Source organism: Hermetia illucens, chromosome 4 (genome assembly GCF_905115235.1).
Source record: "Hermetia illucens chromosome 4, iHerIll2.2.curated.20191125, whole genome shotgun sequence".
Classification (NCBI taxonomy): domain Eukaryota; kingdom Metazoa; phylum Arthropoda; class Insecta; order Diptera; family Stratiomyidae; genus Hermetia; species Hermetia illucens.
The window spans coordinates 11,209,187-11,229,017 of NC_051852.1; the positions used below are offsets into that span (position 1 = coordinate 11,209,187).

The 19,831-nt window shown below is 43.5% G+C and overlaps 1 protein-coding gene across 1 annotated transcript in view; it reads left to right on the forward strand.

Annotated features, from left to right (window-relative positions):
- LOC119656264 overlaps window positions 1-19,831 on the forward strand; it is a 97,831-nt gene that overhangs the window by 71,019 nt on the left and 6,981 nt on the right. The window contains exons 7-10 of the mRNA XM_038062685.1: window positions 9,341-9,518; window positions 9,595-9,649; window positions 10,324-18,037; window positions 18,100-18,332. Coding sequence (XP_037918613.1) covers window positions 9,341-9,518; window positions 9,595-9,649; window positions 10,324-18,037; window positions 18,100-18,332 — 8,180 coding nt within the window. The remainder of the gene's footprint in view (window positions 1-9,340; window positions 9,519-9,594; window positions 9,650-10,323; window positions 18,038-18,099; window positions 18,333-19,831) is intronic.

Sequence of the window (19,831 nt, forward strand, 5' to 3'; positions counted from 1 at the left end):
ACTAGTGTTAGTTTCGGAAAGTATTAATCGAGACCTTTCATTTGATACCCTACCCGACTATATCCGGTGAACATTTTATTTTAAATCATCCCCCCTTTGCATGTATGGGGAGCGTCCTTTAAACTCCACCTAAATTTATGTCATAGTTCCCATTTATCCACCAAATTTCGTTCAGATCGATTTAGCCGTTTTGGAGAAAAGTGAGTGTCGCAGACAGACAGACAGTGAATCGATTTTAATAAGATTTTGTTTTACATAAAACCTTAAAAATGCATTTATAAGCTCGCGTAAAAAAGTGCATGTTTGTGATGTTCTTACGACACTTCTACACTTTGTTTTACTGAAACACTGCAAGTTTCCAGAACATTTTGACTTTAGATTGAATTTCCATATAAGGACAAGAAATTTGACTAGAAGGCCTTTCATCATAGTTCAAAATGAAGTATACTTATAGGCTCGAGGTTGGTGTTCTGACCACTTCACGAATTGATTTCCTTGGTCGAGATCCAGCAGATAAAATTTAAATCAAACGTGTTGAGGTTCAGATTCAAACTTGAAATCATCACACTGTTACGTAGCACCAGGATCACTCATTTCACAAAGTATACGTGGTCGCGACACTAACTCACACCTGTTGGTTTCCATTATATTCACATCTGCACATTTTCGGTTTATTGTTGCTTTGATAGATAAACTGCTAATTATCCTTTTCTGTATATTCACAGATACAGTTCACATCATCGAGGTTCAATCGAAACTCAATGCTGCTGCTGATACTGTCATCGAATATGTGAATTCCTCAACAAATGAGACAGATATAATGGTTTTTGTTAAACAATTTCGAAAAACTGAAAATGGAGTGGAGCACTCGACGTGATATCTTTTTTTGCCAGCTTCAATTTGCTCCTAAATCCGCGATATTTTTTCGTGATGTCTCAAATCCAGCTTTGCTTACGATTATGCTTTTCGAATTTCGAATGGTTTTAGTTTTCGCAGTAGTTGAGGGAATTTTTTTGTTAATATGTTTTGTTATCCGAATCCTAAGGAAGCTAACAGTTAATTATTTATATTCGGAATTCCTCACCAAGCTAAGAAGTTGTTTTTCCCGCGATTATGATTTAAAATAAAATATAACTTCATAAAATATTTCTCCTTTTCAGGTGGCGAAATTGTCTCTATTGCAGAAGGTTTCTCGCTAAAATGTTCAACAGCTTTATTGGGATTTCCTCGCCGGCCACAGCCAACTTCTTCGCCAAAACGCTTCTAAGGACATAGTCTATTTCCGAGAAAATAAACTATCCGTTATGATCGGTATTTACAATGCTACTAAGGAGCTGATTGGGCGTGTTCATCGCGATCTCATTCCCGAAGGCTCTCCCGTCGATATAGAAATCACAGGTGGAAGGGTAACATCAAGTCCACGCCCCGGACCTTCAGTCGAGCTTAATGAAGCTCAAGGGGAGTCGGAGGACGCGACAAAACAACCGGAAAACTTGTTCTCTAGAGAATGGTTTCCCAGGGTTCGCGATGACTTGAACATACCTTTTGGTGACATACCGTTGCCGTCAAGAGGCTTCGGGCTAAGAAGCTCCGAGACCGAAGGCATTCCTTATTGGAATCGCGGTCATAGACCTCGTCCTTGTCCACCAGTCCCTGATATTCCTTCGTTTGATGGGGATCTTCGTCACTTTGAGTCTTTCCGTAGTATTTTTCAATCAGTCTATGAAGGATCTGATATTGGGCGAGCTGAAAGGCTAATGATGCTGCAGAGCAAATTAAAAGGTGATGCGAGGAGAGTCGTAGAGCACTTAGGAGTGCATGGGGAAAAACTACGCTAAGGCCTGGGAACTTCTGGAACGACGCTACAGTAATCCTCGGGCGCTGGTTGAAAAGGAGATCCAGGCCCTCATAGATCTTCCCCAGATAGTATTACAAGACCCCAGTACCATTGGAAGGGCACTTGATACAATGCGCTCAGTGGTTCAAAACCTGAGGAAGGCTGGGTTCAATTGTTACGGGAAGTTTTGGCTGTTTTAGCAATGAGTCAAATTCCCGTCGGGTGGAGACATCCATTTTACGGGTAAGGATAAAAGGTATGAAAGGTACACCTTGATCACAATTGAACCCAGCCTTCCTCAGGTTTTGAACCACTGAGCGCATTGTATCAAGTGCCCTTCCAATGGTACTGGGGTCTTGTAATACTATCTGGGGAAGATCTATGAGGGCCTGGATCTCCTTTTCAACCAGCGCCCGAGGATTACTGTAGCGTCGTTCCAGAAGTTCCCAGGCCTTAGCGTAGTTTTTCCCCATGCACTCCTAAGTGCTCTACGACTCTCCTCGCATCACCTTTTAATTTGCTCTGCAGCATCATTAGCCTTTCAGCTCGCCCAATATCAGATCCTTCATAGACTGATTGAAAAATACTACGGAAAGACTCAAAGTGACGAAGATCCCCATCAAACGAAGGAATATCAGGGACTGGTGGACAAGGACGAGGTCTATGACCGCGATTCCAATAAGGAATGCCTTCGGTCTCGGAGCTTCTTAGCCCGAAGCCTCTTGACGGCAACGGTATGTCACCAAAAGGTATGTTCAAGTCATCGCGAACCCTGGGAAACCATTCTCTAGAGAACAAGTTTTCCGGTTGTTTTGTCGCGTCCTCCGACTCCCCTTGAGCTTCATTAAGCTCGACTGAAGGTCCGGGGCGTGGACTTGATGTTACCCTTCCACCTGTGATTTCTATATCGACGGGAGAGCCTTCGGGAATGAGATCGCGATGAACACGCCCAATCAGCTCCTTAGTAGCATTGTAAATACCGATCATAACGGATAGTTTATTTTCTCGGAAATAGACTATGTCCTTAGAAGCGTTTTGGCGAAGAAGTTGGCTGTGGCCGGCGAGGAAATCCCAATAAAGCTGTTGCACTTCTTCCCATGCCGCAGCAAAACGCTCTCGCGTCCTTTTTTCTTGCCGGAGTTTGACTAGGGACTCCCGCACACTCTCAAGTTTTGCGACCCTTTCTTGCTGGGCATCAATAATTGCCTGAATCTCCATTCTGGCTAAATTTAAATATCGCGATAATACCAAGCTCCGCGGCGATAGTAACTTTGCGCCTTTAATCTGGGCGCCGCAACGACAATAATTTTGCGCCCTAAGATTTAGGCGCCGCAACAATAATAATTTTGCGCTCTAAATTTGAGCACCGAATCGATAATTTTGCGCTCTTAAGTTTGAGCGCCGCAACGATAATAATTTTGCACTCTTAATTTGAGTGCCGCAACAACAATAATTTTGCGCCCTTAATTTAGGCGCCGCAACAACAATAATTTTGCGCTCTAAATTTGAGCGCCGCAACAACAACTTTGCGCCCTTAATTTAGGCGCCGCAACAACAACTTTGCGCCCTTAATTTAGGCGCCGCAACAACAACAACTTTGCGCCCTAAAATTTAGGCGCCGCAACAACAATAATTTTGCGCTCCTAATTTGAGCGCCGCAGCAACAATAATTTTGCGCCCTTAATTTAGGCGCCGCAACAACAATAATTTTGCGCCCTTAATTTAGGCGCCGCAACAACAATAATTTTGCGCTCCTAATTTGAGCGCCGCAGCAACAATAATTTTGCGCTCTTAATTTGAGCGCCGCAACAACAATAATTTTGCGCTCTTAATTTAGGCGCCGCAACAACAATAATTTTGCGCCCTAAAATTTAGGCGCCGCAACGACAATAATTTTGCGCCCTAAAATTTAGGCGCCGCAACAACAATAATTTTGCGCTCCTAATTTGAGCGCCGCAGCAACAATAATTAGTGATTTCCACTCCGCAATGGCAATACTCTGAACGGGGCACTGAATACGTGGGAAGCGCAACACTGTAAGGATCTATCCTTTGGTCTGAACGCGCCCACGTAACAACAAAATAGTGCACTGAAAACGTAGGAGACGCAACACTACAAGGATCTTTCCTTTGGTCTGAACGTTCCTATGTTGTTCCAGCACAAACAAAGCACCGATAACTTTACCGATGTACTATATGAACCGTTCAGTATTGTCGCGGCGGAACACTAACACGTTTGTAAACTACGCACTTATTAACAACAATTTGCACAAGAAACTTTATAAAAATTCACTGTTTTATAAATTTTAATTTACAAATACTTACTTGAAGGATCCTAATCCGGCTCGACGGACCAATTGTTCGAGAAGTCTCCTATTAGAGTGTGGTTCGCACCCAAGTCCAGCCAAGTATCCAACTTGGCGCGCTTATCCCTTGGGCGCGATGGAGTCCTGCTTCTTTTATCCCTCGCTGTCAAGTGAGGCTGTGGAGAGAACTAAATTAGGGTCTTACCAAATTGTTTCTGAAGTTCCAGCGAAACAAAGACACAAACACTCTTTTCGGGTTTCTTGAATATTTTATTTACTTTATCACTAACTTTCTACCTTAAACTTAAATAACCGAAAAATCTCCAAACAGAACTTCCGACCCGACCCGACTCCAACGCGTTTGACCTCCCCACGACTAGACTTCCACACGTATGACTCCAACCACGGCTCCACTCCAACACACCTGACTTCTCAACGTTTCCGCGTTGCTGCAGTTTTTTATATGGAAAGTCCATTAGTAGCAACCCGGAACTTAAGTTTGTTGGAAAAAGTCCAATCAAACAAAAACTGCACACACAACAGTCAACCGTTGGCCGAGGTCGTCAGAATATTTTCCATATGTTATGGTGCTGGTGACGACATCGCCCAGTAGCAAGCCGGAACACGGAATCGCTTGCATTTTGCACATTAGCACATGTGCATGTTGTATGTTAGCACATGGGCAAGGTTGCTGTTGTTTATTATGATATGGAATCAGTCAGCAACGTACGCTGACCTTGCAGCAATCAATACCGATGATTGCTGACGCTGTTGATGTTAACTTACAAGATCGATTGATTGTGGGAAATCGCTTAAACACGAATCATACTTTTTTTAAAATATGTTCCAAAACGTCTCCCTCTCTGATGAGTGGGGTTGTGATTGTGATGAATATCGGATTTAGAGTTCTATAGAGCATACGACCAAGAGAGGGGTCATTTGCTGTCTTTTGTAAGATTCCCATGTTTGATAGCAATTCAAAACCCTAGTGTCGAATTCTGTAGGCCCAAATTACATAGTATAGGCATAAGTTCTGTCAGTCGATGCGTATAGTGAGAAATGTTAGGCCGCCGAAACTGGTAACATTGCGCACGGAGAGTACCTAACTATACCCCACTTCCGCCAGACTTTCAGGTTCCGAAAGTCAGTAGCGCGTGGATAACAACACGATGAAGTTTGGTAACTACGAAAAAAGAATCGCGATTATTGCGTTGCACCAATGTGGAAATATGCCGACAAAGATTCATAATTTGTTAAAAAAAAAAAAAGCTGCCGGTAAATGAACGATTCGTTTTAAGAACATTAGCTTGATACCGCGAAACTTACACCGATTTGGAGAGTTTGAAGGCCAGCATCGTGCGTGCAGTTCGAGAAATGCCGTTTTATACCGTGCGTGAAGCGATTGAAGCATCTCCTCACAGACTTCGGGCCTGTATAGCTACTAGTGGCGGCCATTTTGAATATTTTTTTTTCATTTGAAAGCTTTATGTTTCCCTTTTCTAATGGTGTACTTTTCGATAGATTTGGTTTATTACTTCGTGAGGTATTAAGATTTGTTTGACTGACAGAACTTATGGCTATACTATGTAGTATAATTACATTGAAGTCGTAACGAATTACAGTTAATAATTAAGTTGCGGAAGAATCTCTGATGGAATGCGGAGACAGTCGGCTACATGCTGTGCCTTTCCGTCCTCAACGATTCATCGTCTTTGTTTTCTGGCCCCAAACGGAAGAAGATCGAATTCTCGCGATCCCTTTTGTTTATTTTTATTATCTAATTCTCTGCGACGGGGACCAACTCTATTATTGTTTCTTTGTTTTCTGCAGACAGGTGAAACAAATTTTGAGGTTAGGATGGTATTTTAGTCATCCCCCCCCCCACCGCGGCGGCGTTCTAGTTTACCTCGTTCGGCCATCGTGTTCGTTAGGTTATTTTTAAATCCGGTGTGGACCCCCGCATCGGTATAGACACGTTCGTTTTGTAAAAATTATACGTGAGGTGTCAAAACACTCAAAGGATCCCCCTCTCCGCATTCTCTATCCTGGCTAGCATAGAGGCGTGCAAAAATATATCAACCGAGCGCTTTGATGGGGCTTCAGTATTTCCAGGAAGACCTTCACGGTCACTTAGTCAATTTCTTTTAGGTTTTGGGATAGCTCTTCCCTCTAGGTCGTCTTCAGCCGCTCAGGATGGTTGTTTAGCCACCCTAATGCACGATAATTTCATAACATTACTCACATTTATTTTTCCTCTGGTTGCCAGTTTGGGGCTCTTCTTATGGGTCTGCCCATAAATCCTGGTTCGCCGACGTCAGAATATCGTGGCTATGACTAAGCAATTATTGATGAATGCTTGTACTTTGTTTTTGATGGTCTTCTTAGTGAGACAGTGTTATCTGTGAGTGTCTTTAGACTGCTTTCGATGGACCAAACGTGACCCTAGCTAGGTTCAGTCTATTGTTTACGTCAAAGTTGATTCTAATGTTTATAGTAAGGTTCAGTCGCATGCAATTCGAGTGCTCCTTATGAAATTAATAAGCATTATAGTACTCTGGCATTCGTCGTGCAACAATTCGTTGGATAAGGGAAGATAATAGAGACTTTTTTTCTGTATGTATCCTTCGTCTTTATAAATATATTTTGGGGCTCTCCTGTGACCTTGAAATGGCCTTGATCTTATTATTGCAGAAATGTCACAGGCGACTTTAAGGTATGATTTCGTATATCTAATTGTCTCAAGTCAATGAAAGGAAATTAGTGTTACGTTGGGCTGTTTTCCCGGGAGAGATGAGAGCTCTCTTTATTCGTGTTTGCGGTTTTTTAACAACTGGGGAATTAATCCTTCTCAAGGGGGGGGGGGGGCGCATTTTATTCGCTTTTGGCCAAGAGTGGTGCGAGTGGAGGAGGTGCAATGTCAACGGAGTCTAGGCCCAGACTTTCTTCCTACGGCCTGGCTGTATAGCACCAATATCGTCCTAACCTATTATTGGTCACTGCCACAATGTTTACCCTTATCAAGAAATCTAGAAACTGCCCATTTTCGGATGAGTATGTAGTCGATTTGGCTGTTCGTCCTTTTTAATATGTTTTGCTGAGAAAAACAAGTTGAGAGAGAAACGACATTGTTGTCATTAGTGCTGTCATGGAGATTATGTAGTTCAGTACGTCCTCTTTTCCTATGTTGTCTTCTGTCCTGTTATTATCTTTCAATAATTGTGAAGAAAACATCATGTCGTACGAATATTTATTCTATAAATTTTATGCAAAATTGACGCAAAGGAGTTCGAGATGGGCGGGGGACGTAGTCGAATGGAACGGTTGGTGATCTGTAGGTCAGCCACCCCGGGTCTTCAAACTGTACCATTTCTTGTTTAAAAAAAACAGTTTCTGTTTCCTCAAAATTAAAATTTTTAACTCAACCTAAATTTGAGCTCCGACGGGGAATTACTCAACGGATGCCAATCAAAAAATGGAAACAAGAAAGTTTGTACAATTGACCTCCTCCTTTGATCAAACTATCGCCATGAGTGATCCAACAATGAGACCTCCCTGCCTCTCTGTGAACCGTACATATTAGCGCAATCTTCATGAAACTCATGAAACATAACTCGCGTTTTTTGTAATCGACGTGTCAACAAACGTCTCAAATTTCAAATTTACCGCAATATCATTCGCCTTGTCATCCTCTATGGTTTTGAGAGTGTGCCGACTAGAAGACAAATAACAGCGCCTCGCGGTAATGGAGACGAAAATGTTCTGTTGGACCAGTACCTTGGTACGCCATGATCACATCCGAAATAAGGATAATCGCGATCGGTATGGGGTTGCACCAATCGTGAAAAAATTGCGAGAGATTCGTCTTCGATGATATGGACATATAATTCGTGCTGACGAGAACCAATTTACCAACGGTGGCTTGACTCGTTGGATGGTGATCGGATCAGGCATATGACCGAGCCAAATGGCACAACCGATCAAGACGAGCCGACTTTTTTTCTGAACGGAAGAAAGGCCGAAGAAGAAGCTGCTTTCATAGCAATGGTGTGCCGTCCAAACATACTCGAGGAGGGCAATCTGGCCCGAGACTGCAAGTGACTCATATGGAGTGACTTTTGCGACGAAACCTCACTGGAAGTTATTTAGTACCATGGGAATGGGGTGACCCTCTCAGAGCGTATGCTCCAGGAGAATTTCTGGATGTTGGGCGGTGTTTGTTTGCTTGTGAACAGCTGCTTCAAAGGCAACGACAGAAGCGATTTATGCACTGTGTCGTGATTGTGGACGAAAAATGGGTTGACTACGATAATTCCAAACGCCGAAAATCATGGGGTTTACCCGGCCATGCTTCCACATCGACAGCTAAACACAATATTCATGGCTCCAAGACTGCGCTTTGAATTTGGTGGGAGCAGCTCGGTGTAGTTTACTACGAGGTGCTAAAATCGAGTAAAACCATTACAGGAAACCATTACACTGAGGGAAAAGTGGAAAGTGATTTTGCTGCATGGCCATGCTCGCCCCCATGTGGCGCGACCGTTGAAAACGTTGAAATGGGAACTCCTTTCCTGATATTGCTCCATTAATTACCACCTTTTCCGATCTACATCTAATATGAAAATTGAAGAGGGTCTGCCTGACGATTAGTGAGAGTTTTCGGAATTCTGGGAAGTTTTTTGTCCGGATGGCTTAGTGGTTGTGGTACTATGTCGTGACGGAAGATCATAATTCAAACCTCACTGGTGGCATGTCGGATACCAGTTAAATCATAATATTAGGCGATGACGGCTTTACGGTTTTTTACCAGCGCAGAGGCAAATCGCCAGACACTGCCTCACCTCTGCCCTGGGAGCAGCGTGATCGAACGAAGACGATTTGCTTCTGCCCTGGTAAGAAACCGTAAAGCCGTCATCGCCTAACATTTTGAAAGTTTGGGTGCTAAGCCTTAAACGAGGGGTCCGTGGACCAAAAAAAAAGGAGTAAGTTGCTCTCGATTTGGTCCGGTCCGATATCAAGTTGATGCGGACTTTGGACCCCGCAATTCTCAAAAAAAAAAAAACAGTTAAATAAGCTGTAAATGAATGCTTGAGTCGCATCAGGGGATCATATTTTCTTATATCTTATCATAGCTCGCACAAACGACGCCGCTTCGCTATTAACTTATTCAAAACTAACCTCGATTTTCCCCTTTCTTACAGAAAACACCCGTCATAAATCAAAAATCAAAATGTCAACAGAATACGAAGATAAAATCAAGGAATTGCAAGTATTCCTTCCAGTTTTGGAACGAAAAATTAACGATGCGCGTAGTCGAAAAGACAATTCGGCTAGTAGTCGATTGGAAAAACTGCGTGATATTGTCAATAAAAGGATAAAGTATGTATTTGCAAAACGAGGATTTTTTTTTTGAAAATAGGCTTATGTTTGTTTGTTTTATTTTCTTGAATGACAGGGTCCCTATTGGAATATTGATAAAAACCGAAGAAACGATCAAGAAATTTCTCAAGGTGAGTAGTGCACCCTGGATGGTGTTGAGTTGTTGAAGTACTTTGTTTTTGGTGATGGTAGGATTTCGGTCCTATTGAGTGAATTAGGAAAGCTTATTTTCGTGGTTTTGCAACTACTTCTTGGAAATTCAGTCATGGTTGTTGGTTCATTGATTCATGGTTGCTATAGACTCCGTTCGGCACGTCATCCATATCTACACTCCATGGTTGTCAGTTCTTGCCCCGATTTTCCGAGAAGCTTGCACTCTTCCTTCACTGTTTCGCAGGTCATAATTCTAGGGTAAATTGCTCGTCGGTCTTTCTCGGATAGTGGATTCCATTGCGTGGTATAGCCAGCAATGAAGTTGCCCTTACTGATGGACCTCTCCATTGCCATTTTTGTCTTCTAGTCAGCGGGTCTACGGACACCTGATCTGTACAACGATGGAATGTTCTTCCTTTGATATTGCTTCAGACTATCCAGTTTAATTAGGACGTTTTTGAGATTTGATTTTGTTGCTTCCATTTTTTGCATTTACCCTGTTCGAAGGGCTGAGTGATTGTCCCTCAGAGCACTAGCACATCCTTTTTTTATGTTTTTTGCTTTATTTGTTGGTAGTTTTCGTTTGTCCCCCTATGCATATAGTGTACTTCTCGCTTTAAAGATATTAACCCACATCATCTACTGTTTACAGGATGCTCCAAATATTAGAAAGCCTGTAACTTCCAACATATCACCAGCAAATTTCCAACAAAATGTCAATATTAAAACTGAAGTAAAAGTTGAAACGGAATCTGGAAACAATGTTGATTGTGATGACGATGATGATGTACAAATTGTTCCAACTCAACCAGCTTCAGATTGTGTCATTGTGCTTGATGACGATTCATCAGATGAAGAGCACAATGCAGATGATAAGAAACCATCCCAAAATTCCCTAGCAGAAATGGGTTTAGCTAAAGAAATCAAAACTGAAGAGTCTGGACAAGCCGAAGAGCTCTCATGTGGGTCTATAAAAAACATGGACGTGAATGACGACTTCAAATGTCAGCAGATAAATTCAGATCATTCCACAGATGCGACTAGTTTGACCCTTGAACCGCCTTCAAAACTGCCAAGTGAGACTAACAAGCTAGATGATAGTGTAGAGAAGGAGTCACGATCTCTGGGCATCTCTTCAAGTCAGGAAACAGACGAATTTTCGACTCCATCAAAAAATGATGACGAATTTTCCGGATCATCTAAAACTCCTACTCTCACATTCACCTCGGGAAAAGATGGAGATAAGGGACATTCTGAACTGCCTAAAATTTCTCCTCCGACATTCGACCCGGATAAAGTTGCTGAAAGTCGGAGCATTCTTCTGGAGTTAGAGTCGCAATTGAAACATCTCACTACCGCCCAACTACCTTTGTTGATTGAAGATACGAAGGAAGTCGATTCCATTGATACATTTCTAAACAGATCGAATGAATCCCCGAGTATTGAACCGAAGAATGACAGTAGCTTGTTGGGAACACCTTTAAAGGATCAGGATCGAGAAATTGAAGTTTCAGAAGAAGCAACAGATAAACCGAGGAGTTCGCCGGAGCTAGTACTGCCGTTTCCGTTCCCTAAATTCAACCAAGATTTGCTGGCAATGCGCAGGGATATAGTAGATATGCTGAATAGTAGTTCGCCTAGTTCCGAGAAACAGGTTCCCGAAGGTGACACAACCATAGAAAGCACTGACAAGGCTGTCGAACCAGGACCTAGTTCCGTTGAAGCAAATAATGTTACTCCAAATCTTGAGATAACAAGTAACAGCGATAAGCCTTCAACCGCTCTTGAGGTAGTGCAACAACCAAATGAATCCGTTTCTTCCGAGCCCGCGAACTTCATAATATTAAGTAATACTCCTGCCAGTGAGACTCCAAACTTGGCCCCTAATTCTTCTAGTCATGAAGCACCTGAAAACAGTGATATTACCGCCAGTACCAATAACAGATTAGCTGAAATTATTGCCTCACTCAGGAAGAATTTGAGTGATGGGACTGACAAAGGGAAAAGTGAATCCGAAGTCCCAAAGGACATTCCGGAGCTTTTCGTTAATAAAATGCAGCTTACTGAGATACCGTCTGTGGTCCAAGATATGCTAAGTGCTACTGTTGCCAGTGAAGATGACGACGATGATATGTTGGTTATGGATCTGTCGGACAAGATGGCAAATCTGAGCCAGAAGCTACTTAGTGATCTTGGTGACAGTAAAATTGGTGACTCAGATGATTTCGTACCTGATCAAATGGGAAGTGATGATAGTTTGGATCGTGAGATCGAAGAAGCTATGGCTGAGGCAAATAAAAAAGCAACTGATTCGGATAATGATGAAGTTGCAGAGCTAATAGTTGTGATAGATCATGAAAAAGAAGGATCTTCTGAAAGAGCTCCTGTTGCAGAAACTGTTAGTGTAGACGAATCTAGCAAAAATGTTTCTTCTGATCGAATTTTGCAAACAGAAACTAAAGATATTCATTCGACCTCACCGTCAGCGTCAACCAGGCAAGAGGAAGTACCGGAATCAAGCTCCACGAAAAAAACAAATGATGACATTTCAGAGGAGAATGATGCTTCCGTTGAAAAACCAGGGTTGCAGTCAGTTTCACCAAAACGGATAGCTGAAGAAAGTAACGAAGTGGTCCCCACTGTTCCTGACAGTATTAGCTCAGTAGATTTAGAAACCAAAGGGGCCAAAACTGTTGAAAATTCAGAGCCTGCAGTTCAAAATGAGCTTGCTGAAAAACCCAATAATTTGACGGCCCCTGAAACTTCTCCGGAAAGGGCAGGCGATTCAACGTCTCAAACTACACATGAAGCCGAACCTCTTGATTCTGTGGGGTCATCTGCGAATTTAATTGAGACAGCAAACGAAATTCAAGCTAACATGCCAAGTTTGGAAGCTAAACAAAGCGTGGAAAGTGATTCAAAGATTACTGATAAAGCGGCTGATTCCACTGAAGACTTTGTGCCAGAGGTATTGGCGGTTCTTTCCAAAGGAGACGATCAAAATCTCTCTCAAAACTCTGAAGTCGATTTAGGTGGCTCAGAAAAGCAATCCGAAATTTTACAAATTGAAATTCAAAAGAAAGAAGTTAAAGAACTGGAAAGTAGCCTGGAACCGGGCACATCTACAACATCTGAAATTAAAAGTGAGCTCGATGAACTCGTCGAACAAAGGGAGGAACTCCAGTGGATGCTCAACGAAATAAAAGAGGAGGAACGAACTCTTTCGAAGAAGTCCAATGCATCTAAAGACAATATTACGGCCGCTTGTGCAACTCTAAGTGATATAAGCACTGACAATGACGTTGTTAGTCTAGGCTTGAGTGAAATAAGTGATCCTGAATCTGGTGAAATCTGTGACAAACCACCAATGCCTGATCCAAAACCAATGCCGCCAGAAGTTAAAGAAGAGTTCAATGCTAATGCGGATGATCAATATAGTCCTCATAAAAAAAGCATCAAAATAACGATCCCGAATGATTACGATGCGTCCGATCTACGAACACAACTCTCAAAAAAGAGAAAAAAGAAAAGAAAAAAGAGAAATCGAAAGGATAATTCGTCTCATTCCCCGATTCGATATATCGACAGTCATGGGAATATCATTGAACCTCGCGACGACTCAAGTTCGGATAGTGATACAGATGCTGTAATAAATCCGGCACATTTGCGGTATGTTCGCGAAAAACCAAGACATGGCATCTCTGGTTTGCTTGATGATGATATCAAGAAAGAATATTTTGAAATGTTTAGCAGCTGTGAAGAAGGCAGTGGGAGGCATCGTTATATTTTGCGAAAGACAAAAGTTGAGCATCTAAGTTGGGATGAAGATACATGCTTGTCCCTGAATGACGATAATATTTACCAACGTAATTCGTCCCCGCCTCCTAGTTTGGTATCTTCAAGGGTATCGGTATTACATTCAAAGAGAAGAACTTCAGAATCTCCAAATGAATTATCAAAATCACCCAGTCGACGGGGCACAATTACCTACGAACGCTCGCGATCATCGCGACGATTATCTAAGTCACCGGAGCGAAATGCTAGATCACCTAGACGTGAATTAAATAGACGATCATCCAGATCACCGAGACGATCGAGCAGATCACCAAGAAGATTGCTCGACCGGCAGGCAAAATCACCAGTACGGTCTGATAGGTCGCCAAGGAGATCTTCTCGATCTCCAAAGCGATTGGGTAGATCTATATCACGGCGATCTGTATCGCCAATTGCAAGGACTAGATCACCGAGACGTTCAGATAGATCGCCAATAAGGCGACTGTCAAGATCGCCAAGAAGGCGACAGTCTAGATCACCTGGACGGCGGGGGTCTAGATCACCGAGACGGCGGAGATCTAGATCACCAAGGAGGCGGAGGTCTAGATCACCAAGAAGGCGGCAGTCTAGATCACCAAGAAGACGGCAGTCTAGATCACCAAGGAGGGAACTGTCGAGATCGCCAAGGCGGCGACTGTCTAGGTCTCCAAGAAGGCAACATTCTCGATCACCAAGAAGGTCCTCACGATCACCGAGAAGATCTCCAAGAACGACGAGATCTTCGAGATCACCGACGCGGCAAAATATCAAAACCCTGCTAAGAAAACGTTCTCGTTCCCGATCTCCAAAACAACGATCTGAATCACTGAGGAGATCTAGGTCTCCGCCACAATCATTAAAATGTTCTGATAAGTCTCCAAGTCGTCTTACTGCCCGAACTCTAGATAAAGATGATTCCACCAAAAATGATGATAAAATTGAATCTTACCATTCCGAAAAATTCCAGGTTTCTGGAAGCAGTAAGGATAATGCAGCGATACCAACTACCACGATTGATATAAGCGATTCCGAAGAGGAAGACGACACTAAAAATGAAGACAGAAATGACAGCAAAAACGATAAAGATGATGCTGTTGGTTTGACAATCGAAGTGAGTGACGATGAGGATTTCCTCGAAGCCCCTCCACCGCCCATAATCAGCATAAAGGAAACTCTATCACCAAAACATGAAACTGAAGATCCTTCTACTGGACAAAATGGAGAAGAAGAAGAAGCAAATATTATCCTAGTTGATGATGATGTAGACATCGGGGCACCTGCGAAAATTGAAAATGAGGCGAAATTGGAGCCTGCGGACGAAACTTCGTCGAGCGATATATTTCGAGGTGATGTTGAGTCAAATGGACTCCTGGATGCCGAGGTTCCCAACAACAACGTTGAAACTTTGAAAGAAAAAAATTTAAGAGAGCTACAAGCGATTCAAGTGAAGCTCGAAAAGGAAATTGGCATCTCAAAAGATTTTCTTTCGCAACTTATCGGAAACGCATTAAATAAATTCAATGATGATGCCTCCCCGGCAAATACGAATATTCCACTTGAAAATGAGGCAGAAATCCCGCAGGAATCAGCCCAGCAACCTGCATTGTTGTCTACGCCGCTCCAACAATTACAATATACAAATGTTGTCGTTGCAAGACCAAGCATAAAAGATCCCCGACTGAATCGAGTTCGCCCGGCAGCACCTGCTCCTACTGAGCCACCTCCCCCACCACCTATTCCCAGGTTAACACCTGCGGTGGCTATTCCAACCGTTTCGGGTTTATCCAAAAAGCTCCCTTCCTGTGATGAATATTCAGATGATGAAGACGATGTTTCAATAGAAAGTGGAACTATTAGCGACGAATCGCACGACTCAGATCATCCAAAGACGAAAAAACAATACGTAAAGGTTGAGCTGGCGAAACTGGAAGAAATCATTGGAAACCAAATTCAGAAATTTCTAGCTCTCAACAAGCAGTCGTATGAAGCCAATAAATCCACGCCTAAGAAAGATGCCCCAACAGCCGCAAAGGCAAGCAGTAAGCCGAAGCCTAGGAGAAATGCTCTGTCCAAAGACGGTAGCGGTCCACCGCATATGTCAGCTGAGAAAATCGTGTCCGATATCAGGAAGAGCGTACAATCGCTCTATAATCCCAAGACTTCGACACCGGAGAAGACATCAAAATCAAAGCCGAAACCGAGGCCTCGAAGTAGGATCCGAAGCAGAATTCGATCTTCATCAGGGTCGGATAGAGAAAACACTCCAACGAAATCCCCGACAAAGTCTCCAATGAAATCCCCAACAGCCGATCCTGATTCTCTCCGCAGCCGTATCACAAATGATGTTGCAGGAATCATAAAGTTGGGCAAAGCACCAAAATCAGCCAAGCTGAAACCAACGCCAGCGTTAAAACTAGCCGAGCAAGTTAGCGATGTTAATCTGCTGACACCTTTGAGGGAGCTACCCTACGACGACAAGCGTAAGAAGAATGCAGATCATGCACAAACCAAAAAACAAAAGCGCGTACCCAAAAACACAAATATCTCAATCCATTGCAATAGTGGCGAAAAGAATTGTTTGCTCTGCAAAGATATGGAAAAGGACGAGGACTTGATTTCTCATTATGTGAACGTTCACCGTGAGAATGAGGTGTACTTAGCCCGGCTAGAGGTTGACCAATTGAAAGCGCTGTTAGCGAATCCAAACTACGTGAAGCCTGCAAAAAAATTAAATGTTGAGAAGTTTACAGGCAAGTGTCCTTTTTGCGATGATGAAATGACTTGTCCAATTGGAAGATACATGGAGCATTTCGCCAGCCATACGGGAGAGTACGCGTACGAGTGCGACTGTTGCGGAACTCGTGATTCACGCAAACGAGATTTACTCAGTCATTGCAATACTCAGTGTGAAAAAGGAGCTAAGTTCATCTATGTATATCGATACGACCTCAGTAATAAGGAGATCGACGCTTATGTATGCAGTCACTGCAATTATATTCAACTGAACAAAGCGAATGTAATCAAGCATATCCGAACCGAACATGATCAGCAGCTAGTTAAGGAGAACGAATGCCTCTCGGTGACTCTCTTCAAAGTAGGTGAAAGTACATCAGAAGGAAGTGAACAGAATATAGATAACATCGAGGTAAACAATGAAGCTATCGACGAAGAAAACGCAGAAGATGATGACTTTGATAGTTTCGAAAATGCTCCAGTAAGTCCGATGAGTGACTCAGAACGACGGGCGGTTGCCAATGAAGCGGTCGAGTACGTTAAAAATGAACTCCTAATGGATGTTATCGATGATATAGATTGGAAGTCCATTGAAGACTCGTTGGTAGAGTCAGCCCCACTGGAAGGTGAAATTCCAACGCCATATGAAGAAATTAGATCCGACACTCCACCAGTCCCTCCGACACCGTCAATCGAAATCCAAGTGGCTAAGAACGAACTACCAGAAAGCGAAGACATAGAATCTGATAAAAAACAAAAGGATCTAGGAGCGGAGATTTTCACTGAAATTCATGCACTCAGCCTGCAAGGTCCAACGGAAAGTAGTCTTGATTATTCGAAGAAAAAGCCGACATCATCAAGGAGTGACAACATTGTCGGTGAAGTTAGCGTGCCAGACATCACAGTACCTAATCGGGACCAGGCGATCTCAGAGCAGAAACCTAAACTGACGTCTTTGGAAATAAAGCCTTCCCTTGATCTTCCAACAGTTCAATCGGGAAAAACTTCGCGGGGCTCAAAACCATCCAAAGATAACAAGAATCAGGAAAAGGGTCATACCCAACTCAAGGACATTGCTACTTCTAATCCGAAGATGTCACGCGTTCAATGCTTGGGTTTCGAGGAGATCGCCCCCAAGCAACTGAGATACTACTGTCTCGTCTCAAATTGCGCTACAACTTCACTTGCTTCCTTGGAAGAACTAAGAAAGCACTTTAAAGCGCATACTCACAAATGGTCGGGAAAATGTGAAGCTTGCGGTGGCAAGGCATTAACAAAACATTCCGCCTCCTTGGATAGGGAGCTCATGCATTTCATAAATGAACATCTACCGAAAAGATCTTTGGTTGCCAAAATACTCCGACCCTGGATAGCTGATGACTCCCTGAAAAGCAAGAAATCTAAAGATGTCTGCGAAATGTTAACTAAGTCATTCCATTTGGAGAATTTGTATAAATGCATGGCCAATGATTGTATTTTCACAACGAATTCCTCGAAAGATATGCAGTTTCATATTCCATCGAGTCACAGCGATGACTTGACCGCGCTGAACTGCTGTTACTGCACGGAAAGCTTCGTAGGCAGCAACGGACTGGTCAATCATATCGGGAGAGTCCACGGGGCATCGAGGTACCAATGCCCGTATTGCTTCTATCGTAGTTGCGCCGCGTATAATGTTCAAATGCACCAGCGGACGTTCCATGCAGACAAAAAGAACGCGAAGATCATAGTTTGCTCAGCACAGACACACACGTTCAGCACTGAGATGCTTGAAATTCTGGACAATCGCCAGAAAAATGTGAAGGCACTGAAATGTCCTTGTAAGTTTTTTGGAATCGATTTTTTTCTGGAAGTGTTATGACGTTTTCGAAATGTTTTCTAGTTTTCTCAGGTTGTCGTAAATGGATTTATGTGAAACATCTGCTGATGGATCATGTGAAGAGGGATCATTCGCAGAAGGAACCGGTTGACATTCATTCCGAGCTGTACGACTGCATCTACTGCAGTTACGCCACTACAGATCTGCTATCGATTCGCCAGCATATGTCCAACGAACATCCGAATCGATTGCTGTATGTCTGCGGATTGGTGTTCATTAAGGCACTACATCCTTTGGTGAGTCCTTGAGGCCTTTTATTATTATTTTATTTATTATTTATTTTCTATTGAATATCACAATTTTTTATTATTTGTGAACAAAGAAACACTTGGACTCTTCAGCCTCGACAGGGAGACTTACTTGGGGCCGCCTCGTACGTCGAGCTTGAATGAGTGCCCGCTTCGATCAAGCACTCTAAAGGGGCCCTTGTGTTGTGGTTCTGAGAGGTGTCCATACTGATGAGAACCCGGTCGCACGTTTCAAGATCCCTGGGGATGTTGACCTCCGATGTCGCGTGTCGGGACGGTGGATTCGACCGCATCTTAGAAACCACGTCCTTAAGCAGACGCAGCATATCAGCATCGTTTAGCTTTGCTCTGATGTCCAGAACAGGATCGGCGGGGATGTGTAGACTCTCCCCCTAAACCACCGCTGGGCTGGTTGCGAACTCCTCTCGCTGGGCTGTGCGGACGACGAGGTGGATCGTCGCGGACCTTTAGAGCGGCCTTCAGCGTCCGGTGCCAACGTTTCAGCATACCTTTGGACTGTGGATGGTATGCAGTAGTCCCATGCCGTTTAAAGCCAAGGAGCTTTCCTAACTCCGCGAAAAGAGTAGATTCGCATTGCATTCCCTGGTCCGTCATGATGACGGCTGGAACACCAAAGCGCGGAATTCATTCTTGACAGAGGGTCTCGACACATGATTGTGCTGTAATATCAGACAGAGGTATTGCTTTAGGCCACCGCGTAAACCTGTCGATGATTGTGAGGCAATACTTGAATCCGTGCGAATCTCGCAAAGAGCCGAGGATGTCGAGATTGATGGCGTGAAAGCGTTTGGTTGATCGGAATACACCTCCTTCCACGTCCGAACGTGCTTGTTGATTGTGCACTTCTGGCACGCGATGCACTTTCTGACCCAAGAGTTTACGTCCTTGTTCATGGACGGCTAGAAATATTTTTCGGTGACTAACCAGTTCGTCGTCCTGATGCCTGGGTATGCAAGATTGCGAATCGCGTGGAATACTTCCCTGCGAAAATCGGCCTAAATGAATGGCCTGGCTCCTTTATTTGAGGTCTCGCAGAGTAAATAAAAGTTTGAACCGAAAGTAGGAAACTCTTTGAATTTGTATTTGGAATTTGCCTTCAGGCTCTGAAGCTCTGCGTCATCTTTTTGTGCCTCGGCGATTGCCGTATAATCGAACGCGGCGGGGACTGTGACCTCTGAGATTCGAGACAAAGCATCAGCAACTACGTTGTCTTTTTCAAACAGGAGTCGGACATCAGAAGTAAACTGGCCGATATAACTTGCTGAAGTTGGCGGGGAAACGCTGCTTTGTCGGGTTCGGGTTTTTGTCTAAGTGCGGTCGCAAGGGGGGGGGGAGGGGGAATTAACATTCCCAAGAACCTTCGCAGATCCTTCACCGTGGTTGGTAGTGGAAAACTCTAAATCGCCTCAACCTTGTCTGGGTCAGGTTGGATACCGTCGTGGGGCATTATTCATACAGAGCGCTGG